Consider the following 27,922-nt stretch of genomic DNA (forward strand, 5'->3'; position numbering starts at 1 on the left):
CTGACTTTCTCACAGTGGACATTCTAGTCCTCACCCTGTTACTCAAGGATCGACATGCTCTGGAGTCCTTGTGGTCCCACCTCCCATAGCCCCCGTGCAAATCCTGTGGGCAAAGAAGTATACCTACCAGCCTTGGAATGACCTTGTTTATCTCCCTTCTCTGCCTCTGTTCCATGCCTTTGCTCCATGCCATCCAGGCAACTGAAGTGACTTTCTTGCTTGTCAGTAAATGACGCCTTCCTTAAAATAAAATCGTCAACTTTTCAGGTATTAAATAAAACACTGACAATACAAATAATACTTTTACTTTTTTTGAAAGAAACATTTGCAATACAAACAATGCTTTATTTTAAACATCCATGTTTGGCAAAATAAAAAGTGATACTCCTATGTTAGTCCTCTTACTAAAAATATTTTATTTCGCTAATCTTTTGAATTGTAGATTCAGGGAAGCAGAGACCTACAAAGAAGTCTGCCTTCAAAGACCCTGGCCTGACTCCATTTGAGAGAGAAAATTGACCCATATGTGGGAGGACTGTCCTGAGGCTCCTGTGAGGCCAGGCCAAGAAACCTTAAGATGGCCAAGAAACCTTAAGATAGCCAAGAACGCTTTCTCCTGTCTGCTAAGATTGCCCTCAGAGTTCTGGTTTCCTGTCTGAGGACCTACATCTTCTTTCAGCCATTGGCTGGACAGATGTGGTCTACCCACAGGGCTGTGGTCTCAGCCTTGCAAGCCTCTATGGAATAACCACATTAGAACATGATGTGTGTAGGAAAAATTATCAATGTATATAATGGTGATAATATAATTTTGAAGTCCCTTAACTCGCTGCCTTCTTTTGCATTTTCTTATACTTACCTTTCCCCCAATCTTTAGAGGTTTCCAATTGTCTCAGGGAGGTTTAGGATTGTTACAGAGGGAATGCAAAAAAAAAAAAAAAAAAAAGAGAGAGAGAGAGAAAAGAAAAAGAGGAAAAAACAGTTAATTATCAACTTCTAAATAGGATCTGGGGGCTTTTTGGCCAGGTAGTAGCTTAAAAGCTAGGCTTTTACGAGAGAGAGAAAAAATGTTCTAGATTCCTTGATCTTGGAGGTTTTTGTTTGTTGGTTGGTTTTGTTTTGTTTTTGAGATGGAGTTTCACTCTTGTTGCCCAGGCTGGAGTGCAATGGCACAATCTTGGTTCACTGCAACCTCCGCCTCCCAGGTTCAAGCTATTCTCCTGCCTCAGCCTCCTGAGTAGCTGAGATTACAGGCGCACGCTACCACACCCAGCTAATTTTTGTATTTTTAGTAGAGATGGGGTTTCACCATGTTGGCCAGGCTGGTCTCACACTCCTGACCTCAGGCGACCCGCCTGCCTCGGCCTCCCAAAGTGGTGGAATTACAGGCGTGAGCCACTGCGCCTGGCCAATCTTGGAGTTTTACACAAGGAAAGACAAGAAGAAAAAGAGGAAACCCCTCCCCACTATTCATCCCAGGGGACTACCTAGGAAAAAAAGAAGAGAGAGGTAAGGGAGGCCGCATCTAATCTTCCTTTTCCTGATCCTGCCCAACGTGAAGAGGTTTGTTAAGCAGATAGGGGAAAGTCTGAGGGCTTCGGAGTACCGCATCTTTGGGACCCTGGGAGGAGTTCACCTTACCGGTTGCCTGACACCACCCCGGAAGTGACTATATCAAAGTTTAACTCAATAGTACAGCATAGCTTGCAGGGAAAGGGGTGAAATATAATTTCCTGAGCTTCCCCCAAGACCAGTATGGAATAGACTGGACCAAGGAGTTCCCACATACTCCAGGGAAGAGGCCTGGAAAGCAGCTGAGCTGGTAGCCACCAGGCTTCCAGGCACCAGTGATCACAAAGGAAAGGTGAATCAGCAGCAAGGCTGGGGAGAGGCATTCTAGTGAAGAGCCAGATGGAGGATGTAGGGTCTGAGAGGCAGCCAGAGTGGCGTCTGAGTCATCAGGGAAAACAAGCAGGCCCTGCCAAGCCAGGAGAAACCAAACCACAGGTACTATAGATACAGCCTCAATAGCAGGCCCTCACACAACTCCCAGGACTGAGCCCATTTCACCCTCAAAAGAAGTATCTAGGAAGTATCCAGACTACCCACCCACAGCAGAAATCTGCAAAGATGCAGAAGATACTGCATCAATATGAGGACCCCACCTCTTCTCTGTCTCTATGGGCTCATTTAGCCACAACTCCATCAAAAACCCAGACACCATCTCAAAAAAATAAAAAAAGAATACAGATATCTAAGATGCTGAGCATTATTTACCTAAATGGATGGACCATTTACATAGTGTGCCTATTTAGGTCGCTGACACCTGTAATTCCAGTACTTTGGGAAATCAAGGCAGAAGGATTGCTTAAGCCCAGGAATTTGAGATCTGCTGGGGCAACAAAGCAAGACCACCATCTCAACAAAAAATAAAATAAAAATAAATAGCTTATACCTATAGTCTCAGCTATTGAGGAGGCTAAAACAGAAAGATCCCTTGAGCCCAGAAATTCGAGGTTGCACTGAGCTATGATCATCCACTGCACTCCAGCCTGGGTGACAGAGTGAGACCCTGTCTCAAAACAAACAAACAAACAAACAAACAAACAAACAAACAAACTGGTGCACCAGAATATTTTCCCCTCTATTCAGTGATTGGAGACTCATAAGGAAGAGAAGAACAATTTTAGAGAAATGAAGATGCTACATCTTCTTTGCACATCTGTGGGTAAGGTGAAAAAAATCTGCAACCCTTCACACATACTAGTGTTGCCAGTTTTTCTCGTCCTCCTCCCGACTCTGCTAAATTTGGTGCTGCCTGGGCTGCTCAGTTCCTCCCATCCACCCACACCCAACTGTAGAGAAGAGCGTGGAGGGTCCAGACCGGATCTTTGGGATTTTGATGCAAAACTGTAAAAAATAAGGGAGGAATAGAAATGACATAAGCCACATGGGTACATTCTAGGGAGAAAAGAATCAAAGCCAAGCTTTTCTTGCAAGAGGCAACTGAGAGTGGGGGCTCTTGATGTGTTCAGAGGCACCAAGTGGGAGCAGGAAGACAGCCAGAGATAGAAGGAGAGAATGGGTCGATGGGAGAGCATGCTACTCTGGGGAAAGAGAGTGAGAGATCTTGGTTTTGTTGGATATTGGAGAAGATAAGAGGAAAAGTATTTTGATAAGAACTGCTCCAACCTGGTGCTATGACACACACCTATGGTCCCAGCTACTTGGGAGGCTGAAGCAAGAGAATCCCGTAAGGAGGAGTTCAAGACTCACCTAGGCAACATAGCGGAACTCCATCTAAAGAAGAAGAAGAAGAAGAAGAAGAAGAAGAAGAAGAAGAAGAAGAGAAGAAGAAGAAGAAGAAGAAGAAGAAGAAGAGGAAGAAGAAGAAGAAGAGAAGAAGGAGGAGGAGGAGGTAGGAGGAGGAGGAGGAGGAGGAGGAGGGAGGAAGGAGGAGGCAGGGAGGATGGAGGAGGAGGAGGAGGAGAAGAAAGAAAGAAGGAAGAAGAAAGAAGAAGAAGAAGAAGAAGAAGAAGAAGAAGAAGAAGAAGAAGTGCTCTAGATTAGATACTTGTATCTCATTTTTTAACAGTAGAATTCCTATCAGGACTTTGCTTCTTTGAACTCTACCCACTCAGGCACTGAACAACACAGACCTCAGCTTTGACAGGTTTACAAACACAATGACCCTGTTAATACAAGAGATGTATTAACATACAGCAGAAATTCTCAACGGGGCGGTGATCTGTCTCCCAGAGGATATTTGGCAGTATCTCTAGACATTTTTGATAGTCACAACTGGAATATGCTGGTAGCATCTAGCAGATAGAGTCTAGGGTGCTGCTAAATGCCCTATAACGCACAGGACAGCTCCCAACAAGAAAGAATTACCCATCTTAACCAAAATGTCAACAGTGTCACAGTCGGGAAACCCTGAAATAGAGAAATGGAGGAAGGGCAGTTGTTTCCTTACAGCTTCCCTTTCCAATGACAAAATAAAAGACAGCTTTGTTTCATTCGAAACACGTTTTCAAGTGTGTGATATTTATTCTTAATCAGTACTACATACATATAATAATCTCAGCCAAACCATATAAATCAGTTTCCTAAAACCCTTTAAGGTAGAAGAATTCCCACTGAAGAATTCCAGATCCTGTGGAAAAAACAGAGTTGGGTAAAGAAGACTCCAGAAAATTTTGGAAAATCTTTGTAAATATTTGTATTTTCAATATGAAATACAAAAATATAATAAAACTAGCACACCAAATAAAATAGCTATGACATGTAAGACACGCTCATTATGGGTAATCACGTTATTCTCTATGCTTCGCTCATGGCTAGAGAGAATCTTCAGAATCTACCTTATGTCCTACCACGCCCCTCAAGAAACTTTAGCTGAGGTGTTAATACTTTTGTTTTGCCTTGTTGCAGGTAAGACATTCACTAAGAAGGATTATTTGGAGTTAAGGGTGTTGGGGACAGTGGGATATTTCGCCTTCCATCCGGATGCTCTATAAATGCCTCTGGATTTTTATTTCAATCTCCCTGGCCCCTCTCTCCAACAGCCCTTCCAAGTTCTATCTCTGCACAGACAGCCCCAGAGTTCAATCCTAAGGACCCACCTTACCTGGCTTAAAACAACAATACACAAACTAGATGTTTTATATTCTGGTGGCCATTTCGAGTCAATTATTTGATAGGCCACCAGCTTTCATTTGTGGCTGTATATCCAAGGCAGTTTTCCAAAATTCAGTTACATGCTTATAAAATAAGTACCAATGTCTTTAGAACTAGATAAAATACAATTTATTAAAATATTTTATCTTCATACATGTGATAAGGAGTGAGGGATTCACTCCCTCATTCCATCCCCAATCTTGCCCTCTTTTAGATGAAAGGCAGGAGGCAATTGCCTAGGAGAAGGCTACCAACAGCCCTGGCCTAGGCAAGTCAATGCAGGCCTATCTACTTCCCTTGGACTCTCAACTGTGAGCGCTAGGATACCAGGCTGGGCTGTTCCTAAAGACTCTGAGCCCAAGCAGTGTAGCTTTGGGCCTAGAGATGGGGAGGTAACCCTTCTTGCCAGCTTTGCTGAAAACGTGGAAGCCCTGTGGGTTCTGACGGATAACGCTCTTGGCTTGGGCCTTGATGTTCTCATAGCAGGCATCATAAAGTGGTGAGGGTCCCTTTATTGTGACAGTGGCAGAGAAAGCCAGACCAGGAAAGGAAGACTATAACAAATCCAGCAACCCCATCATGTTCCCCACACCCTACTCTGCCAATGTAACCCACTGGGCACTCCTAAAAATCAATAATTGGGAAGAGGTTTAATTATTTGGGCAGGTAGAAAGTGGAGACAAGATAGAGAACAGTGGATTATTTATGTTAACAGGATTTCATTTATAGCCACAGACTGACATGCTGCCTAGATATTTGGTCATAATAACAAGTGTGAAAACATCTTGCAACTTTGAAATCCGTTTTCCCAGCGTCTACGACCACCCATAAAAAATTCAAGATGTTTGTATCTAGCCTACATCTAGATCACAGATTACGATCGATGAGCTTCTGCTCTCCTTGGCTGTCTCTGTCAAAAATGAGCTGCTTGTGACAGATGCAGCCCCAGCCCAGGGCGAGGATTGGAAACCCCAGACCCTGACTCTTTCCCTTTCTCCTTCCTCATCTGACTCCTGAGCTATTGCCTTTTCTCTGCACCTAAGCTTTCTGCAAAGCCCAGGCCTAGCCAGCTAGTTCTGTGGTCTGCTCTGATTTCCCTTGTGGATTTTAAATTCAGAATTCTAGGCTCATTTGTTAGCAGCTTCTCTGAACACACCATCTCATTTATTTGCTCATTCATTCATTCGTTCATTTATCAAACATTTAATAAGTGCCTTCTGCATTCTTCTATATTTTCTATGCGCTAGGGAGGCAAAGACAAATAAAATATTGTCCAGTCCCAAGACTGTTTCAGACAGGTAAACAGGAATAGTAAATGTGTTATGAGCACTACAATGATTATATGTATTCATATATACAGGGTACCATAATGGCCTAAAGGAAAAAGAGGCCAGTTCTGTGGGACAAAGTCAGGAGGTGAAGGTTGGGCATTAAATATATTGAAATATTTTCATTTGAACTTAAGCACTATTATTGGAAGATAAGTATGTTGATATGATGAACAGAGTTGGCTGCCAACTCCAGGTCTTACTGCTCCCCTTTCTGTGTCACAAGAGAACATTGATTTGGTTCAGACTTCAGGTCTCAAGTAGCAATGTACTCTGGGAAGGAGAGTTCATCCCCAGACCCAGGGGTATCAATGTTGCTTAGACTAAGAAAATTATATATTCCTTGTGACTGTGAGAAAGCCTTAAGAAGATACCTCATGGTGGTGATTTACAGGAAAGCTACTTGTAAAAGCTTTCCTCCCTAATATCAGGTTGGTGCAAAAGTAACTGTGATCTTGCAACTGAAAGTAATGAAAAAAAATTTTACAAAAAAAAAAAAAAAAAAAGAAAAAGAAAAAATATACCTTCCTGCCATTGGATGTTGAGATATTTGGAGCTACAGCAGCCATATTGTGACCATGAGGCAAAAGCCAAAAGAATTGCAAAGAAGCTAACCCAATAAAGTCCTGTTTATGAATAAAGGGCTATTGTGGGAGTCGCTGGCTCCTCCTCCAGGTCAAATTTCTGCCCCTCTAGTCAGTTCTCCTTTCTGGAGTTCTACTTGGTCTCCAGGTGCAGCCTGTGCCCGTCTCTCCTTGAATAAGGTTCTCCCATGTTTCTTTTATAGACCCAGCTTTCTGCTCTTTGAGGCTAAACCTAACCATCATTTTCGTCTCAAAAACATCATGGAAGCTGCTCAGAAGTTGCCCTATTAGGAGTGACCACTTCCCAGAATTGGGCTCTCTCAAACCCTCACCACTGGAAAAACTGCTCAGTGAGAGGTGTATCCTCCTAAAATGACAATGGAGTGAAGTGGTTAGGAATGTGCAACTGCAGCCAAAGCAGGTCTGTTTGGACCTGCATTCTTGACTCTCAATCCTCATTGATGTTTTCCCACCTAGAGCTTTGCTGCAATAGGGGGCTTTGAGCCAGCTCCTTTCTGGTTCCACCTGAGTCTCCTTGCTCCTTTCTGAGAGTTTGGAAGAACTCAAGAGCATCACCTGTCCAAACACCACTCCATTATTCTCCTAGGGCCTGGGGAAGGAACTAGAAGGTGACATATCGATCTCCAACCTGCCATGAGCACAGCCAGGTAGGTCTCCAGCTCCATACACCTTTTCTGACTACAGGAAGTGCAAACTTAAGTGTGTGCCAGCCAGGCTGAGTAACAGGGTTCTTGGCCTCAGGAGGTCTTAGCTGTGTCTTCAGAGAATGGAAATCAGCTGGGCCATGGCCTGAAATCCTCTGGACTGGTTATTGCCAACTGAATGGAGCATGTCTCTAGGGTTCATGGTGAAAGGATGGATCTGATCTAACAACAAAATGTCCTGAGTACAGAGCAGAAGATGAAACAAGTGAATAGCTGCACAACATTTCCAGTTTTCTTTTTACACTCATTGTTTTGTATGTTTTTATTTGTTTGGTTGGTTTTGAGATAGATAGATAGATAGATAGATAGATAGATAGATAGATAGATAGATAGATTGATTGATTTGGGGTCCCACTATGTTGCCCAGGCTAGTCTTGAACTCCTGGGCTCAAGTGATCCACCCAACTCGGCCTCCTAAAGTTCTGAGATTATAGGCATGAGTCACCATGCCCAGCCTACACCCATTGTTTTGTTTTATCACTCTAAAACGACAAGAGTGCACTGGAGATGGAATGGATATGGCAAAATAGTTCAAAAGGAGGGGGATTGAGAAATAACTGAAGTCACACTGACCTAAGGGCATCAACTGTATCGTGCTCAGATATTCAGGCCTTTAAAGTTCTCTTGCAAGAGCAGACCGAATTTGAAAAAAAAAAAAAAATCTTTTTTTAGAGACAGGGTCTCTGTCTGTCACCCAGGCTGGAGTGCACTGGGATGATCATAGCTCACTGCAGCCTCAAATTCCTGAGCTCAAACAATCCTCCCACCTCAGCCTCCTGATTAGCTAGGAGTACAGGCAGGCACATGCCACCATGCCCAGCTCATTTATTTGTTTATATTTGTAGAGACAGAGTCTCACAGTGTTGCCCAGGCTGGTCTTAAACTCCTAGCCTTAGGTGATTCTCCTGTCTCAGTTGGTATTACAACCGACTGTTGGATTACAGGCGTGAGCCAACACATCTGGCCTTGAAAATATTTGTACCGAAGGAGTTGGACATTTTAAGGTAAAAATTTGTCCACATTTTTGTCCACACAGCCTTGTCAATGGCCTTATTTGATCTTCAAATGAAATGTTGAAAGTAAGTTTTCTGAACATTTAAGGTCTCTCCTCACCTTCTACCACTCCAATTTTATTTTTTAAAATGCCAGTTGGATTTAGAGATTTTTTTTTTATAATGTAACTGAGGGCATAATGCTTAACATCAAACAGTACTCTGATGGGCTAAATGGGGAAACCAAGTCATCAATGATCAAAGGAACTTGCTTTCCCACCAGTCCACCAGAAACAGTTCTGTCTCATGAGTGTTCAGCCCTATGAAAATGATCTACATTTAAATATTAAAAAGCAAGCACATTTCTCTTCCCCCTACTCACCAGAAAAAATGTAATAAATAACTCAAGGCCAGGAGATAACCCCTTACAATGCCATGTTATAGGTTGGTGGGTGCTGATTCAAAAATATGCCATAACAGACAAGTTATGGAATTAGTTTCTAGTTGCAGGTTATAGTCTTCTTATTAAGAGACAACATAGTTTTCCTACATCATCTGCCATAAAGCAAGCCAATGTATGGGTTAAAATGACTGGATGAGTTTAAAACTGGTGAAGAAATAGGAAAAGACATAGTAGTGAATGGTTGCTCATCAGAACGAAGAGTGGTAGAGATAGGAGTGATGGTCTTTAAACACATTCATTAATAATTTGAGGAAGGAAGTGAAGTTCAAGTTTGTGATGATGCAATATTGTTTCAGTTACTAAACATCATGAAGAAAAGAGAGGAACTCTAGATGAATTTAAAACACAATGCAAAGGCAATAAGGGGAATGAGATGTAACAGCCTTCTTGTAATTATACTGTATGTATTGTTAGTCTTTAGAAAACTTTATTTTCCAAGTATTTTATATTAAGGAAACACTGACATTACCCAAGAGCTCTTCAAAGTAGGCAAGTATCAGTAAAACCAGAATTAGAAGTGACTTCGGATGAAAAAGCAATGGAGTTTGGGGATTTTAGTGAAACGGTGTAAGTCTGAAATCTGCAACAGGAAGACTGCCTGGAAGAACAAAAAAAGTGGAATGTCACTTTATGTAAAATTGTTTTCACACCTTCAGTGACCATTTAGTAACAGAGTTATGCACTTGGGGTTAAGCCAGTGAAAAAGAAGGGAAATTAGAAGACTTTGACACTAATGGACAAAGATATTGATACGTTGTCCATTGGATACATTTGTCCATTGGATACATTTGTCCATTTGTACATTGATACTTTACCCATGGATACATTTGTCCAAAGGTTCAAATAATTTCTCTGTTTATTGGAGAAAGAAATAGATGGATGAGGCATCACTTGGCCAGGCAGGAGGAAGGCCAGAATCAGGCTGGTGAGAAAAGGGGCTCAGTGTGGCCGGAGATCAGAGGAGTCAGGGTAGGCTGGATCCAGTCCCAACACTTGACTGAAGAATTTGAACTTTAGTCATTTCTAGCGTTGTTTGTGACCTGTAGTGTGCTCTTGCTAGCTGGCTGAAGGGATAAATGAAGCCATTGATGTCTTCTTGAGCGGGCAACTGACAAGCTCCTTTTTTTTTTTTCGTTAGGGAAGTTAAATTTAAGTGGTATGTAGGAGGAATGAGAGGGATAGGGGACTTATTACAAGAGTTCCAGTCAAAAGCATGAGGTCAGTTACTGAGGTAATCCTACTACGTGCTCAGCATTCCACTAGACGCTTCACATCCTGCTCCCAATAATCATTTAATCTTAATAACAACTCTTCAAAGAAGAAAGTTTAGTATTTCCACTTTACTGTTAAAGAAACAGGTTCAACCAGGCTCAGTGGCTTACACCCAGCACTTTGGGAGGCTGACATGGACGGATCACTTGAGCCCAGGAGTTCGAGACCAGCCTGGGCAACATGGCGAAACCCCATCTATACCAAAAATACAAAAATTAACTGGACATGGTGGCACACACCTGTAGTCCCAGCTACTTAGGAGGCTGAGGGGGGAGGATCACTTGAGCCCAGGAAGTTGAGGCTGCAGTGAGCTGAGATCGTGCCACTGCACTCCAGCCTAGGCAACAGAACAAGACTGTCTCCAAAAAAAAAAAAGAAAAAAAAAGACAGACAGACAAGAAAAGAAACAGGTTTAGGAAGGTTGAGTAACTTGCCCAAATGTAAAAGGGGTAAAAACAGGCTCTGTGTCTGATTCTAAAAAGGAATGCCTTTAAAAATAAGGGGGAAAAAACCCTGTAACACGTTGATACTCTTTAAATGAGAATAATTTTAACAAGGGCAATGACAGAGAATGGAAAGGAAGGAAGAGATTTCAGCAGAGTCAGAAGGATGTGGCAACTGAAAACAGTATTGGGACAAGGGATAAGAAAAAGTCAAAGTTTCTGGCCTGAACAACAGTATAAAGTGTGAACTCGGATTTGGAAAGGAAGACAGGAAATTAAGTTTTGGACTTATGTTTGAAATGACAGCAAAACATTCATATAAGAGGAGGTGGTTCACTTTACCCAAACAGGTATAAAGATCACATGGGGGAATAGAGGTCACCCGCAACACAGGCAGAACTGGAAGCTTTGCTGGCCAGGTCCATGTTAAACTCTGACCATTCTCTGCAGCTGTCCAGCCTTTGCACAGGCGGTACGTTTGTCTTCAGTTTTCAGGTTTCCCCGTCCTATTTCTTATCTCCCAGTGCCTCTGGCCTTCTCTGTGTCTCCCTCCAGATTGAGCTGGAGCTCTCTTCATCTTAACCTTTGTGTAGTCTCTGAGGTCTGAGGCCATCACTATGTTTGACCCTCAAAAATATTTGTTGACTGACTGGCTTATTCCTGTTGTTGCCCTGGAAAAGAATTACCCTGCCCGATTAAGTCACAGTTTCTTCCTTCTTAGGGCAGCGTAGTTAACAACCTCAACACCAGGAAATTGTCTTCCTCATCACATACCAGGGTATTATTCATGCAGTTTACTCACTGTAAAGAGTTCCCTTGAAATAAAGCTAACAATTAGTCAAAGATTTACACATTTCCTAGGGTCCGTCAACTTTTTAACAAAGCCCACTTTTAGTAGTGGTGGTTGGCGGGGGGAACACTTCTTTGCTTTTTCTGTTCCTGAAATACAAAAGTGATGGTAAATGCTTCAGAATTTCTCTATGAGAGGATCTCAGGCGCTGCACTCACACTGGAGTTGGGGGTTGACGGTCCTTTTCTTCAACCAGCTTTTGCAGAAAAGTGGTCCTAGTAAAGGGTATTTGTGTGGGAGGAGTTTGGCTTGCCGGCGGGGAGTATTTGGATAATACTGGAAGAGTCTCAAATGCATCTCTTGCCTCCTTTTGAATAAGATACTTTTGAGGTCCACCCACCTGCCAAATTCCATTCTATTTTCTTCCCACAGGGAGTTTCCCTGATTGGGAAGGGCCTGTATTTCCCGCCAGCGTCAGATGTGCAGGTCTGTTCACTGGGGGAGCCCAATTCCCGTGAGGATTTAGGGGTCACTGGAGGGCCGGGGCTTTCTCCTGGAGGGGATTTTAAGGCCGCTTAGAGCCACCACTGGGAGCCACCCTTAGCCAGCGCCCCAAGCCGGGAGTGCGGTTCTCGCCAGGGCAGCCTGGCTCGGGGTAGGCGAGGGCGGTGAATGGAGACCCGGGTGTGGCGGGGGCGGGGCGGCGGCGGGCGGGGCGGGGCGGGGCGAGTCAGGCCGCGGCCCGGGGGCGGGGCCAGGCGCGCGGCTCTCCTAGGCCTAGGCCGGCGGTGGGCTCCGCCTCGCCCGGCTACGCAGGCGGCAGGGCTGCGGCACGGGCCGGGCGGCACCATGGCGGCGGCGGCGCCTGCTGCTGCGGCGGCTTCTTCCGAGGCGCCGGCGGCGAGTGCAACTGCAGAGCCCGAGGCCGGGGACGAGGACAGTCGCGACGTTCGAGTGTTGCAGAGCCTGCGGGGCAAGATCTGTAAGCGGGGGCAGGGCTGAGGGGACGCCCTGGCGGCGCCGAGCGCTAGGCTGAGGGGGCGGCGGGTGCGCGGCGGTGGCGGCGCCGAGCTGCGATGGGATCGCGGGCCCGGGAGGGGGCCTGGGCCAGGCGCGGGTGAGGCTGGAAGGGGGTGTGTTGGGGGGCGGCGTCGCCTCGATGGGGCGGCGTGGGCCGGGGCTGCTGCTCTCGGGAGGGAGTGGGAGTTGGAGATTGGCCTGGGGTAGGAGAGCTCGGGCTGCGCCGGCTTGAGGGGCTCAGTCCTGGGGAGCGGCCTGGACGCGGGGATGCCGGAGCCCGGGGCGCGGCCGGGGGCGCGGTCCGGGGGCGTGAGGAGCTTCCGGCCGCCCTCAGACTCGGGCCTTAGCGCGGCTACGGCCGCTGGGGAGCGGCCCTGCGGTGGGAGCCGAGCAGTAATTATGCGGAGGAGCGGCGGGAGGAGGTGGCGAGCCGGGAAGTGGGGCTGGCCCGAGGGGAGGGGGCTGCTTGTTTCCTGGACTCGGCCAGCCTGGGAGAGGTTGAAAAAGGCGCCCTGAGCTGCAGGAAACGGGCCGCCCTGGGGGCCCGCGTGGCCACTGCGCGGGCTGTTCGCGGGTGAGCGTCCCGGGAGGAGCTCGGCAGGACACCTGTACTTGCCCCACCTCGCTGCGGCGGGGACTTGAATCGAGGGACGGCGTGACAGGCGGGACTTCAGGCAGGATGTAGTGGCTTCCTGTGAGCAGATCTCAAAACACAATCACCCAGCCCGCACTCAGCCCGCTTAATTCCCTTCCTTCTCATGCGTGTAATTGCTACTTTAGTGAGCGAGCCTACCAGTTGACTAAGAAATTTTGCTCAGTGTTGTCCGAGCATTACTGTGGACAGATCATTTGAGTTCTGTCATTTGAATATTTAATTTGTAAAAACGACCCTTTGGTGTCAGGTTGCCATTTTTTTTCACAGTAGTTTATTTAGATGAAGCGTTTTTTGTTTTCTGTTTGTAAGAGAGATCAATAAAATTTATTTTTGCATTTGTCGAAAATTAGCATTATTTTCTTCATGCAGTATTCTCAGATTGGAAACATGCTTCATGTTTCTTGTAAATAACCCTCAATTATGAGGGCGCACTTTTCACTTTGAAGAAAATTGACTTGCATTAAAGTGGCTAACAATTCTTTCTTGGGCAGGATGTAATGTTTTCCTCTCCTTTAATAGCGATACTATTAGTTGAGCTCACATTCTCCCACTTTTTCTCTTTCCAGATTGTTCCCCCTTTCAGGTATTTGGGATTTTATGAAACCTCAGAAGCAAACATGTTAAATTTTCTTTTCTTTTTATTCGCTGAGGTAGTCCTGGGGCTCTTAAGAAATTACAGTTATTAAAACCTGGAAAGTGACACCAGAGAGGTAGATCCTAGTTCCCAAAATTAAAATTACTTTCTAGGGCATAAAACCTTTTCAGAATTCAGATTAAATTTTATTTTATTTTTGTTTTTTCTGTAACCTTATATTTGAGGGGAAAATTTTATTTTCAACTTTTGCATATGTCTAATTTAATATTTGGGAAAACTGTAAATGGGCCAAAGTTTCTCCCTTTATGTGATTTTCCAGACTTTTACCACTTTCTTAGTGTCACTTGATGCTAGGCGTTGTCTGTTGGAGCCTCACTGGTATGTAACTGCACGTTGTACCATGAAACTACATACACACATGTCTTGGAATTGAGGGTTAGGGTTTCCCGAAGGACTTAGTTGTCCTGTGCTTTTGTCTGCCCCATGCCAAAGACCACTAAGAACAGTTTTGTAAGTGAAACTTGGGTCTACACATTAAAAAAAAGAAAAGCAAATAACCTACTTTGTTTCTATGGTTAAAGCAACCCTGGCTTAGAGATTGATCATCCAGCTGCTGGGAATGATATTACTGCTTTAACCTCAGTTGCAGTATTATATCTGTTATCCTAGTCAGTTTCTTGCTTTTTAAATTGCTTATCTTATAGCTCAGGTTATGGAGTGTCTGCTTTGTAGAAAAAAAATGTATTTGTATGCTTACATACAGAAGCTACCTTCCCATTTCTTTGTCCTCCTTTTGACTGGTGTAATCCACAGTTGGTTGACATTCAGAACCTTGTGAAGAGATGCTGTTTTCTGTTTCCCTGAAACTAACATGTGGGTTTTGTAGGGTGGGGACTGAGGGGTTGGAAGAGTCATTAGCAGGTGCCAAGGTCACAGAAATGAGACAGTGGTGGTTCTGACAAGATATTAAGCAGCTTGGGGAGGGTATAACCATGTCAGCTTTTCTCTTCACCACAGTGGGAAACCTTGGAAGAAAGCCTGATAGTACCCACTAGGAGATGTGTTGGCAGATCTTATACTACTGATTGAGAGCCTCTTTTCTGGAGAGTTAGAAGTCTGTAGGGGCTGAAAATTAGCCTGAAGAAATTTGTGGACTTGCATAGGACCTTTTAACTGCAACTCACCCCAGTGAAAAGTGAGGATGGATTGGTTTATGTATCTTGAACGTTCAAGAGATAATAGTCCATAACCTTCTTGAGGGATTTTATTCCCACAATTATTTCCCCTTACACTTCACAAGGTGAAATGTCTGTCAGTTGGACAGATATTTGTCTATTGAACAAGAGGAAACTTAACAAAAAGTGGTAACCAAAAAGGTGGAGGTCACAAAATAACAACATAAAACCTCAATGTATACTAAGGAGGAAGCCCCAATCCCCCTTTTTTGCTTGAGTGTGCGGTTTTTTTTGTTTGTTTGTTTTTTTGTTTTTTGCCAGGGGGCTGGGGAGGAGGGAAGAAGGGGCATGCAAATGTGTTTCAGGTGTTTTATATGTGCACAAATGAACCCAGAAAGTTCGGGATCCACCTACAAGACAAAATATTGTTGGCAACCCTGGATTTGCTGTAGTTTGCGCTAGGAAACCATGACAGCTGTGAATTTTCTGCTTCCTTAAACTTTTTCAAGAGGTGAGTTTGGTTGTTTGATATCCTAAGGTTGATAAAGGAAATTAGGGGTGTACTCGACTCCATTCTTTGGTCTGAACTGTGTAGCGAATAGCAGGTATGCTAGCACACCTGAAACACATTCACATGCTCCCTCCTCCCCTCAAAAAAAAAAAAAACCGTACTCAAGCAGAAAAGAGGGATCTTCAGGCTTTATGCTGTTATTTGGTGACCTCCTTTTTGATTAGCACTTGTTAAGTTTCCTCTTATCCAATTAAATTAGATTGTAAAAATGTTGTGGAAAGCACCCGTGCCACCATATGTGTGGGCTTATCTACTCAAGGAATACCAGATCAATGAGAGAACCAAATGTGAAAATTTTGTGTGAATTTTCAGATGTGTGGTACAGTGCGAGATCTGTGGGACCATGTGTTCCAAGAGTCACTTGGTTTCTCTGATGACTTCAGACCAAGAATAGCCTAGGGTTATTTGACTGGAGTAGGGAAGATCTGTAGGGTATGGTTAAGTGCTTGAGCTTAGAGGCCTGGTGAAGAAGTTAGTTACTTTGGTTTGAATATTCACCTGATTTCCAACTTTTGTTAACGTCTTTGGGCCTCCATATTCTCGTATATAAAATGAGGATAGTAAATACACCTATCTCACAGGATTTCTATGAGGTTTAAATAAGCCTCCCTCCCTGCTCTGCCCCTCCTCATCTCTGCCCGCTCTTTCTCACTCCTCAGGATCTGGGTCATACACAGACCATCTCTTAGGAAGGAGTAAAGTAGGAGATAAAAACTAATCTTTATCTGATGTTCTTGTCCAACATGTACTGGCATTTCCAGGTGTACAAAGCTGATTAAAATCTGAAGACCTATATTCTTTTTTAAACGTTGTTAATTAATCTTCATATGGCGTTAGCCAGCTCACTTACCTTGGAGCTTACCTTCTGCATCTTTTAAGTGGGAATAATGCTTTCCCACTATCCATTGCATACATGTTGTTCCTTCTGCTTGGGATTGTCTTTCTTCTTTACCCCACTCTGCCTTTATGTCAGGAAACTGCTACTCATCCCTCAAAAGCCTTCTCTATGTGATCTCCTTCCCAAAACCTTCTGAGACACTTCCAGCGCCATCTCTGGCCAGAGGATGTTAGGACTTTCTGCTGCTAAGGAATCACAATTCCTTGTTCATTTCCTTATTATAGCACATTTCATATAAATCATTTGTTCACTTCTCCTGTTAGATTGTGAACTCTTTAAAGATAGAATTCATTCTTGTTCATTTTTTAAAAATCATCCCAGTCTCAGCACAGTGCCTAGAACAGAATAGGCCTTTAGAAAATGCCCTACCTCACAATGTTATCCTGTGGATAATTACTAGATATGAAAGTATTTTATAAATGATATACCTAAAAAATCTAGAAGGTGTTAGTATTAAGAGAAAACTACATGAGTCTGCATCAGGAAGTTCATCTCTTTCAAAATCACAGTGCCCACTAAGCTTAGGTTTGAATTGATGCCAAAGTTGCCTCATTAGGAAAAAGATTAAATTTTTCTTAATGCTCTGATTAGTTATTATTAGGGCATTTGAATATTGTTACTAATTGGTCCTGGAGCTTGGAAAAGAAAATCTCATATTCATACTTTACACATTGTTTTAATTTGACATGACAGGTTTGAATAAAACTACCTATTTAATTCTGTGAAGTATAAATCAAAACATTTTATTGACTATCCAGTAGAGTTGAGTGGAGGAGATTAAAAAGGGTGTATTCATGTTAAGAGTTCATTTTTATCAGATATTTGAAATGAGATGATGAGTTATTTAGGATGGAGGAAGAATCCATCTTTCAGATGGGTAGAAACTGGGGAGAAAAGCGTTCTTTGTAAAAGTTCACAGAGCAGTCTGCTAATCATTTGCTCTGTGGAAGACGGGAGGTAAACCTCAGTGAGTTCATAGAGTTGTTTTTTTCTTAAACTTAGAACTCTTTGAATAGATCCTTAAGTGACTAATATAGCCAGAATAAAACCATCGTTTTATCCTTTAATCTTTGCTGCTAATCCTATTTCCTTGTTAATGTGCTTTATGAAATTATTTGACAATAATATCAGATTACATGTTTTTGCTACTAATAAAGTTCTATTCTCTTTTGAGAACTGCGAACAAAATTTTGTTGTGTAGTCATATGTTCATGTAAGTTAAGCTTTTTAAAAATCATCCCAGTGTATTAATACACACATCCCAGTGTGTATTAAGACATTTTTATGGCATCTCTTTAGCTTTGTAGGTAATTTTAGTCATCAAAAATCCCTATTTAAAGTGATAAACATTAAACGGTTATGTCAGTACACATACAGAGAACTATAAATGACAAATTTGTTTTCCTGTCATTAATGACAATGACTTTGGGCAAATTATTTAACCTTGCTGAGCCCATATTTCCTTACTTGTAAAATGAGAGGTTTGCATGTGGTCTTTAACATCCCTTCTACCATTTTGATTATTGCTTTTTAACTTGAACCATTTGCTTCAAGACAGTGCATCAGATGCTTTATTTTAGTGTTTAAATGTATTTAGTACATTTGTTTTGCATGATTCCCTATTTTTAAAATATTTAAGATTTATTAGATAAGAGTGTTTGAATTCTAAATTTTTTTTCCGTAACCATTAATTAATTCAGCAGTATATAATACATATTTGAGGGTCTGTTAAGAGATACTAACCCACTGGACTGAAATGGGCCTAAGCTGTGAATCGGATGAAAGATCCTATTTTATCCTAAAGTCTATACTAAGCAATAGCTATTTTTAGACATCTGTATTCTTAGACAATTACAGAAATTTAAAGCTGGAAGGTAGAGAACATGAAGGTAGAGAAAATAAAGGTTCTTGCCCTTCGTTTTACAAATGAAGAATCTAACAGAGATATCAGGTGTCACACAGTTGATGGCCTGTTCAGCACTAGTCCACTATTATCAAAGTTCCTTCTAGAATGTTATATGAGATTAACTTATTACTATGGATGTTGCAAATGTAGTACATTTAATACACAGAGATTATACTAATCTCTTTATATATTGAGAGGTGGTAATAAGATTTTCAATGTGCCATCTACACACTCTCAACTGTTCCTTCTTAAGAACTTTGTGAAGTGGTTAGGATTAGTGATGAAACTATGGTTATGACCTAGGTGGAGATTGAACCTGGGTGTTTACTTACTTGTGCCATGGTGTACCTCAGCTCTTTTCAGTTCTGACTGTCTGTCACCATCACCTGTGAACTAAAAAAATTATGATGCCTAGACTGTACCCAAGAGCTTCTAAGTCAGAATTTCTGGGTTTCAAAAGTTCCATAGGGGGTGATGTTGGGCAGCTAGGACGGTGAATTTCTGCTTTTGTCACAAATAGATTAGCCACAAACCCTACCTAAGTGATAGCAACCTGCTGTGCTATCATTTAAAAGGTACCAGTGGAAAGTTTGGTGTAGTTACAGTGAGGTTTTAGTTAGTTTGCATGTATATTTGATGTATTAATTCTATTTGATTAGATAACACGAACACTTGGTACAAAATTCAAGAGATACAAAACAGTATATACATTGAAAAGTGTTCCTTCCTTTCATTATCTTGTGGCCATTCCCTCCCCAGAAGCAAGCATTACCAATTTGTTATATCCTTTTTGTTGTGCGTTCTTCCAGAAATTAAGCATTTACAAACATAGATTTATGTGCACTAATATATTCCTTCCACCAACATATAAATTGTAGCAAAATATATACATTTTTCTGTATCTTGCTTTTTTACACTTAACAACATAGCTTGAAGATTCTTCACTTTCACATAAAGAGAGAGCTGCTTATTTTTTAAACAACTGCATAATATTTCATTATTTGGCTGTACCACAGTTTGTTTAGCCAGTCCCCTATTAGTTGACACTCAGGTTGTTAACAGTCATTGCTATTACAAACATTACTACAATGAATAACCTTGTAAGCCTGTCTTTTTTAATATGAGTGTCTGTCTGTAGGATACATTTCTGGATGTTAAATTGATGAATTGAAGGATATGTGCATTTTTATTTTGGAAAGACAATGCTAAACTATAGCAATTTAAGCTCTCACAGCAGTGTATGAATGCCTATTTCTTTATACATAGGGTGTATTTTAAAACTTCTTGATCTTTACTGGTCTGTGAAATAAAAAGAAACGTTTAATTTGTAGTTTTAATTTGCACTTTTAAATGAGAATGAGGATTACTCTGTCTCCAGGCTGGAGTGCAGTGGCGCGATCTCAGCTCACTGCAACCTCCGCCTCCTGGGTTCCAGCGATTCTCCTGCCTCAGCCTCCTGAGTAGCTGGGATTACAGACACGTGCCACCACGCCCAGCTAATTTTTGTATTTTTGGTAGAGACTGGGTTTCACCGTGTTGGTCAGGATAGTCTCCATCTCCTGATCTCGTGATCTGCCCGCCTCAGCCTCCCCAAGTGCTGGGATTGCAGCTGTGAGCCACTGCGCCTGGCCCTAATTTTTAAATTTTAAATTTTAAATTTTTCTAAGGCTTGAAATTAAGTTACAGGATCTCTTCATATTTTTAAGAGCCAATTTTTTTTTCCATTTTTTTGGTGTGTTACATGAGCTTGTCTATTTTGTCCTTTATTTCTGATAAGTTATTGTCTTGTTGATTTGTGAGAAAATGCTTTATGCTGTAAGGAAGTTAGCTGTTATTTTAAAATCTGTGCAAAGATTTAAGAAATCTATATACTTTGGCTGATTCCTGAATTTATTCTTAAGTTGATAGTGAGATCCAGTGAGGGCAGTCAGTTTTAAGTTTCATCTACTTGTATAATGTCTGATGGTTGAGAAATTGAGAAAGAATTGCTGGAGGAAAGGTAAGTGAAGACTTATAAACAAAAGTTAAAAGACAATAGATTGGTAGAAAATATTTGCGGTGTATCTTTCAGACAAACAAAATGTGTATAACACTTAATTCTTTGCTAGGCACTGTTTTAAAGCACTTTGTGCATGTTAACTAATTTAATCCTTACAGTAACTCTCAAAATACCATTATTATCCCCATTTTACACATTATGAGAAAATAGATGCACAATAGCTAAGCTAAGTAAATTGACCAAGGTTAGATGGCTGGTGAATGGTGGAGCTATCAATCAGACTGGGCAGATAGGCTCTAGAGTCCATCCTGTTAACTCTTAACCTACTATGCTATTATGCCTCTCTGTTATGTCTAGATTATATAAGTAATTGATACAGACTTAAAAACAAGAGGCCATTAGAAAAATAAAGGATACGAATAGGCATTTCACAAAAGGAAATACAAATGTCCAGTAAATGTGAAAATATTGGTAAAGTAAAAATTAATCCGGGAAATAAAATTTTAAAACATCATCAATTTACAAAAAAGGAAAGTTTGTCTCAGTCTTTGGTGAGGGTTTAGGGAAATAAGTATTTTCCTCATTGTTGCTGTGAGTTTAAATTGATAAAGCAATGTTGGAGAGCATTTTGGCTATATCTATTAAAAATTTAAATGTCTATACTCCATGTATTTTTACTTCTGCCTATTTGCCCTATATCAGCAGTTGTACATTTACAGAAGAGGCATACACGAAGTTGTTTGATGTTGCCTTGTTGGTAAAACAGAATAGTTGGAGACGACTTAAATGTACATCGGTAGGAAAATGGATAATATGTTCATACACATATTCTATAGCAACTAAAAAGAATGAGGTGTGTCTATGTTATGAAAGGAAAGAACTCCAGGATGTCTTGTTGGGAAAAAACAGCAAATTGTTAGAGTAATATGTGTAGTATCCTATATATTTTTTAAAATCTCAAAACGTTTTACTTTTCTGCATGTAGATGGATAAATACATAAAAAGAGGTCTGAACACAGTTGTACAGATAACAGTGATTGTCTCAATGGTGGATAAAGGGAGGTAACCTTACCTGTAATGGTTTAATTTCCTATAGGGAGTATATTTATATATTATTATCAAAAGTAACTCTTTATATAAATGAACTTGATACAGTGTTAATCTTAAGCTGTACAGGTCTCTCTTGCTCTACTTTGGAAGACTATTCTATCTGCAAAAACAAGAGTAATCAAATGTTAGGTTTTGTAACATTTTGAGTGCGTAAAGAAGAAATAAAGTCAACTTTTCTGTTAAGTTTTTTTGGTAACTTTTGATATAATTTCAAACTTACAAATTGTAAGAATAGGTGGGGGGTGGGGGTGGCGGTGGATGGCTTGAGCTCAGGAGTTTGATTGAGACCAGCCTGGGCAACATGGCAAAACCCCGTTTCTACCAAAAAAAAAAAAAAAAAAAAAAAGCCAGGCATAGTGGCATAGTGGTCTGTCTTTAGCCCTAGCTATTAATAGTTGGAATGCTAAGGCCAGAGAATCACTTGAACCCAGGAGGTTGAGGCTGCAGTGAGCAGAGGTCGCACCACTGCACTCCAGCCTGGGTGACAAAGTGAGACCCTGTCTCAAAAAAAAAAAAAAAAAAGTAAGAATAATACAGCAAATTCTTACGAACTTTGCCTGTTTGACTAGTTGTTTATGTTAGAAAAACTTTTTAAACATTTAATACATTGTTTCAGAGAAATGTGGTAAAAGGGGTCTGAAAAATTTTGATCCTTTAAAATATGACATTTGTGTGAGTGGTACAGAATTTTAGTTTTGAATTTTACGGTTTTATATAAAATATTCTTGGTAGATAGGGTGAACTAATGTTTATTGAGTATTTACTGGTTTCCAGATACTGTGTTAGGATACTTTGCAAAATATTTCATGTAATCCAATTTAATGAAGAAGATTGTTATTCCTATTTTAGAGATGAAGCAACAGACAGAGGTTACTTGCTCAGGACTATAAGGCAGCAGAGCCAAGTTTTCAGAAAGTCTTTATGTTACCAAAGCCCACATCCCTTTCTTTACAAAGCTGCTTGTCAGATGATATATTGGAGGGAATTGATGAGTACATTTATATTGTCAGGAAGTTGATAATTACTCCTAAATTGGCTATGGTCTAATGTAATGGATATGCAGTAAAATTATGATGTTTGATTGCTATAAGAATTTATCTTCTGGCCCGTTTTGGGGGTTCACGAATATAATTATTTTAGCTGCCTAACTGCTTATGTGGGTTTGTATGTACTTTTGAGTGGTTCTTGAATGTGTTTGCACACATACGTACACATACACACCTTTGTACGCTCATGGGTGCGACTTCTTTATGTGTCTGGGTGTCTTTTTTGGGGGGGGCTGGGCAAGATCAATATGAGTCCTGTTTTGGCTCCCTGGATGCTGTTACCAGAAGTAACAGCCATATCCCATATATAGCCTGTCCGTGTAGCCCTGAGTTCTGCCAGCACCTGGCTTTGTGCCTTCCTTTCATTTGCCATACCAGGCTCTCTTGGTCACCTTAGTAGTCTTGCTCAGCTTCATGTAGCTATAGGTACCATTGGCTTAGCCCAGAAGAGATTCCTACCATATGTACTTCAGAGTTTGGTTTGCCACTTGAGAAAGGGGCCTGTAGGGAGCTTGGAGACCAGCACACATTCAAAACTGAAACCGGAAGTGGGCAAAGCAAACCACAGGAAGATCCTGCCTGCAACTTGGTGACGTATCTATATAACCCCATAGACACTTCCTGGCAATACCTTGTGAAACTTGCCTTTTCGTGTATAGTAGTTTCCTAACTTCTTATTCTAGACTAAGCTTCAGTCAGAAGTGATTAATATGATAGCAATGTAGATAACTGTATGATAGTTATTGTGCACATAACTTCTATGCAGCAACTAGCCCCTGATTATGTTCTGCGGACTTTACCACTGAGGAGTCGCAATAGTATTTATGCGTTTACTTTGACTTGTCTTGTCACTAGCCATGGTCTTATTTATGTGTAATTGTACTTACATATAGTTCAGGTTTTATACCCACAAAAATCCTTGTGATATATTACCATTATATAGGATTGTCTTGTTTATGTGGAATTGTACTTATATATAGTTCAGGTTTTGTAGCCACACACGCACACACAAAAACAGTTCTTTGCTTCACTGAGTCTAGGCTAGCCACCCAAACTGTGTCATATTCCTAGAGTCCTGTGCCCACTCAAGTGTTTGCTCATTGGTACTACCTCATTTTATCATAGTGCCTTGTTCTTAGGCAGAAGCAGATTTCTGGTAGGAGTTATTTAATGTGTTGATTTTTTTTTTTGAGACGGAATCTCGCTCTGTCACCAGGCTGGAGTGCAGTGGTGCAATCTCAGTTCACTGCAACCTCTGCCTCCCAGGTTCAACAATTCTCCTACCTCAGCCTCCGGAGTAGCTGGGACTACAGGCGTGCACCACCATGCCCAGTAGTAGAGGCGGCATTTCACCATGTTAGCCAGGATGGTCTCGATCTCCTGACCTCGTGATCCACCCACCTCAGCCTCCCAAAGTGCTGGCATTACAGGCATGAGCCACCATGCCCGGCCAATGTGTTGATTTTTTAAAGATTACCAATTGAGTGGGATTATAGAATCTTGGATTATTTTACAGATACAAGTCATTTGCCAGGAGAGAGGAAGATTGCTTGACAAGTTAGTTATCTCACCATGTTAATTTATGCACTGGAAAACTCTGCTTACTGGTAGATATTCCAGCAGTCACCATATGCCTGTTGGTACCATTTCTCGTTCTATGTCTAATTAGTATCACAAATGTGTAACTTTCCAGTGGTGTTTTAAAGATGTCAATTAAGGAGCCACTAAGGAGGGAAATAACAGCTACATAACTTTTATCTTTTCAGTAGTTCTTGATACTCCCCCCTCCTTTTTTAATTTTTGTTTTTTCATACACCTTCCGCAATCTGATGTACTCTGAAGGGGGTAAATTTGAGACTCTTTGGAAGGTCATGTGTGATAAAGGCAGTTCTTCTCTTCCTTTCTCTATTCAGAATGGTTAAAGATAAATCAATGGGAGTGTTTTTGTCTTTTGTAAGATTTATTTATTATATACAAAATATTTTTTAAGTGTGTGAAAACTGATTGAATGATAAAGGCTAAGGTAGCATGTTTAAAGCATGGTTTTCTGCTACTTTTCTAGTAATCACTTAACCTCTCTGAGTCTCAGCTTCCTTGTCTACAAATTAGGAATAGTAGTTTTACTAATCATATAGCGTGGTTGTGAAAAGGTTAAATGACTTGGTATGCTGCCTGGCATTTTGTGCTCAGTTAAGCGTTGGCTCTAACATGAGCGATAGTGATACTCATAAAGTTATCTTTTCATAGTTTTCTTAATGGATAACTTATTTGATAGAAATGTACTGGAGTATTCGTACTTACATGTATATCCAGTTCTTGTAGTGTTCATAAGGTTAAACTGGCAATAAGTAGTAATATCTGAAAACATTAGAAATCAGTGTTTCTCTGTGCTTTTTAAATTTCAAGGGTTGTCTCTCAGATCTTAGAGCTATGGAGAACCTAGGAGATTAACTGGCTAAGGAGTTGCAAGCTCAAATATACACAGACCAGGTATAATGCAGTAAAGCCCAGCGGAGATTATTATGATTTGGTAAGATACACCTGTCTGCAGTTTCCACTCAAAATCATTTTGCCAGATTTTGATTATTAAAGAGAAACCAGAAATACAAATTTATTTATTGTTAGCGCTCAGTTTCTAGATGGTCACAAATTATTTTTTAAATACCGTGCAGGCCAAACAAATCTCTGGCTAGCCAACCCCAGATTTGTATCCTCATTTTAGAGATGTGGAGCTTGAGGTATAAAGGTTGGACATGTTACCATGTATTTCCTGTAATAGAAATGCATGGATTCTGTAACAAAGGACTCATTTTTTAAAAATGACCTCCTCTGTTATACCCAGTTGTTATATTACAGGTTATCTTCGGTCAGGAGCTGATGGCTTAGATGAAGGGAATTGTATATAGATGCTAATTTTTAAGAATTTCTGGCCAGGAAAGGGCACTAATAGTTACTATCCATTGAATATTTACTCTGTCTTAGGCATTGTGCCAAGCGCTTTACCTTAGTTAATGCTCACAACAATCTTGAAGCATTATAGTTACCTATTTTTACATAGGAGGTTGCGAATAAGGACATACAGATAGTTAAATGCAAAGTTCATGTTGAAACACAGATGTCTGCCTCTGTAATGCATTCGTTTAACTTGCTGTAGTATACCAGTACTGTATATGTTTTTATAATTATGCATACCTTTTATCATGTTGCAAAAATTGAAGTTAAACTTTAGAAGAAAATTTCAGACCTTATGGTATATTACCATTATGTAGGGTTGTCTTATTTATGTGTAACTAGATGGCACAACAGCATTTTAATTTTACTCTAAACTAGTCAACACCAGAGACTATATCATATTTTTAAGTGTGCATTAGGTTCATTCTTTCTCTTTTTTTTGTTGTTGTGGTGAGTGCAAATGACAAAATGTGCATATTTTATATCTTTTCATCATTTGAAGTTCTACTCTTCTGTTTAGGTTGATACTTCTATTACTGGTTGAGCATTCCAAATCCCAAAGTCCAAAATCACAAATGCTCCAGGATGCAAAACTGAGCACCAACACGATTCTCAAAGGAAATACTCATTGGAGAATTTCAGATTTTTGGATATGGGATGCACAACTGGTATATATATATAATGCAAAATTTCAAAATGTAAAAACACTTGAAATCTGAAATATACTTCTGGTCCTAAGCATTTCGGATAAGGGATATTCAATCTGTATTAGAACATTATATCTGAGTCATTCAAGTCAGTTAATGCCAAATTCTGTGCATTTTGTCTCTATAGTAACTCTTCTATTTTTTCTTTCCTCCAATCTCCCTTTGTTACCTTAATGTAGGTTCTTCAAACTGTCAGATTACTTTTCCTGAAGTACTTTTCCTGAAATATGAACCACATAGAAACTTTTGGTGACCCTTGTTGCCTACTGAATAAAGTTAAACCTTAGCTTGACATTTTAGGTTCTCTGTTTGATAATAGCCTTCCTTTATAATCTTTCTCCCTCTTATTCCCCCTTCATCTCTCTTTATGCTTTAGTCAGTTTGTACTATTCACTGCCTCCTCGATGGTGCTCTTCTTGTTGCTATACCCTCCAGAACTTGTTCACGTTATGCCTTCCTTCTGGAATGTTACCCTCCGATCCCCAATTTCTGTATTTTGAAAATATATATCATTCGGAAGAGTTATTGTGAAGATTAAGTAAAATAATACATATGAAGTCCATGAAAAATCTGTGTGTAATACATGTATTAATTTATTCAGTAAGTGGTAGCTATTACTGTGATTTGGCTTTCTCTCACCCCAAATAATCCTTAACGTTGGATCATCTTGTCCAGGACCCTGGTCCTTTGTAGTTTTTCTAGGGGGTTAATCCCACTGGGACCCATGTTGGCTCCTACCCTTGTACTTAAGGTAACCTTGAAGTAGACCTGAACCTAGTATATCTCTTTCAGATGGGAATAGTTTCTTAGCACTGCTGTATTCAGAAAGACCTTAAGAGTTGAATGGAAAGACTCTAGGCTTTGGAGTTTGATTTATGCCAGATAACCTTACCAGCTATGTAGCTGAATTTTTTTTTCTTAATTTTTGAAAGGGAGTAGTAATGTTTATCTCACAGGGTTGTTGTACCAATCAAATGAAACATTTGAGAAAATATTTAACACTGTCTTGGAGTATCTAACTACTTAATAAATCTTTATCTTCTTTTCTGTCTTATCCCTGTAGTGTCCTCCCCTAGGACATACAGAAACATACATGCAAACCTACAGGTATAAATGCATGCACATAATCCTCAAACATCCACATAGGCACATATGTATATACTCACATACATGAACAGAAGCATATATACCAGAATCTCTACCTTTGATAGTAGCCTGATACTGGAATTTTTGTCCTAGATAAAATTTATATAGTAGGATTTGAATTTACTGTCTGATGACTGTTACCTAGAATCATTGATCTTGTACATAGAGAGTTGGCTGTTTTTCCATTTCTGTTAATCTTATCAGTTTTGATTTGATGGTGTTTATCTTCATGCTTTAAACTATTTACTTTTTTTTTTTTTTTTTTTTTTTGAGGTGGAGTCTCGCTCTGTCTCCCAGGCTGGAGTGCAGTGGCGTGATCTTGGCTCACTGTGTAACCTCTGCCTCCCGAGTAGCTGCGACTATAGGCACCCACAACCACGCCCGGCTAATTTTTTTTTTATTTTTAGTAGAGACGGGATTTCACCATGTTAGCCAGGATAGTCTCGATCTCCTGACCTCGTGATCTGCCTGCCTTGGCCTCCCAAAGTGCTGGGATTACGGACGTGAGCCACCGCACCCGGCCAACTATTTACTTTTCAACAATTTCTAAAAGCTGCTGTTTTCTATAGTTACATGTCTCTCTTCTTTTTTCAGGTATTTATGCAGGAGTTACTTTCTCAATGAAGCCTTCCTTGAGCTACCTCATTTCTTGTGATGCACATACTTATTAGTATTAGGCCATACATTTTTACTTACTTATTTATTGTTGATCTCTTCATGTGTCTTAGCCTAATAAGGACACAGACTTTTTGTCTGTTTTGCTCACTGTCATATCCTAGCAGCTCAGTAGACACTCAGTAAATATTTGAATGTGAACTTCAGCACTGGTTTATTTATTTTCTTTATTATTATTATTATTATTATA

General features: G+C 40.8%; 2 protein-coding genes across 3 annotated transcripts in view; both read left to right on the forward strand.

Moving 5' to 3' along the window:
• Positions 1–720, forward strand: part of ZBTB38 (zinc finger and BTB domain containing 38) — a 115,282-nt gene extending 114,562 nt beyond the window's left edge. Inside the window, exon 3 of the transcript XR_004058453.1 lies at positions 443–720. The gene's annotated coding sequence lies outside the window, so the exon portion shown is untranslated. The remainder of the gene's footprint in view (positions 1–442) is intronic.
• Positions 721–12,075: 11,355 nt separating this feature from the next.
• RASA2 (RAS p21 protein activator 2) overlaps positions 12,076–27,922 on the forward strand; it is a 126,538-nt gene continuing 110,691 nt past the window's right edge. For both annotated transcript variants that reach the window (XM_030934799.1, XM_030934802.1), the window contains exon 1: positions 12,076–12,259. In XM_030934799.1, the coding sequence (XP_030790659.1) occupies positions 12,127–12,259 (133 nt within the window). In that variant the 5' untranslated portion in view covers positions 12,076–12,126. The remainder of the gene's footprint in view (positions 12,260–27,922) is intronic.

The sequence above is a fragment of the Rhinopithecus roxellana genome, chromosome 1 (assembly GCF_007565055.1).
Source record: "Rhinopithecus roxellana isolate Shanxi Qingling chromosome 1, ASM756505v1, whole genome shotgun sequence".
In the NCBI taxonomy this organism is placed as follows: Eukaryota; Metazoa; Chordata; class Mammalia; order Primates; family Cercopithecidae; genus Rhinopithecus; species Rhinopithecus roxellana.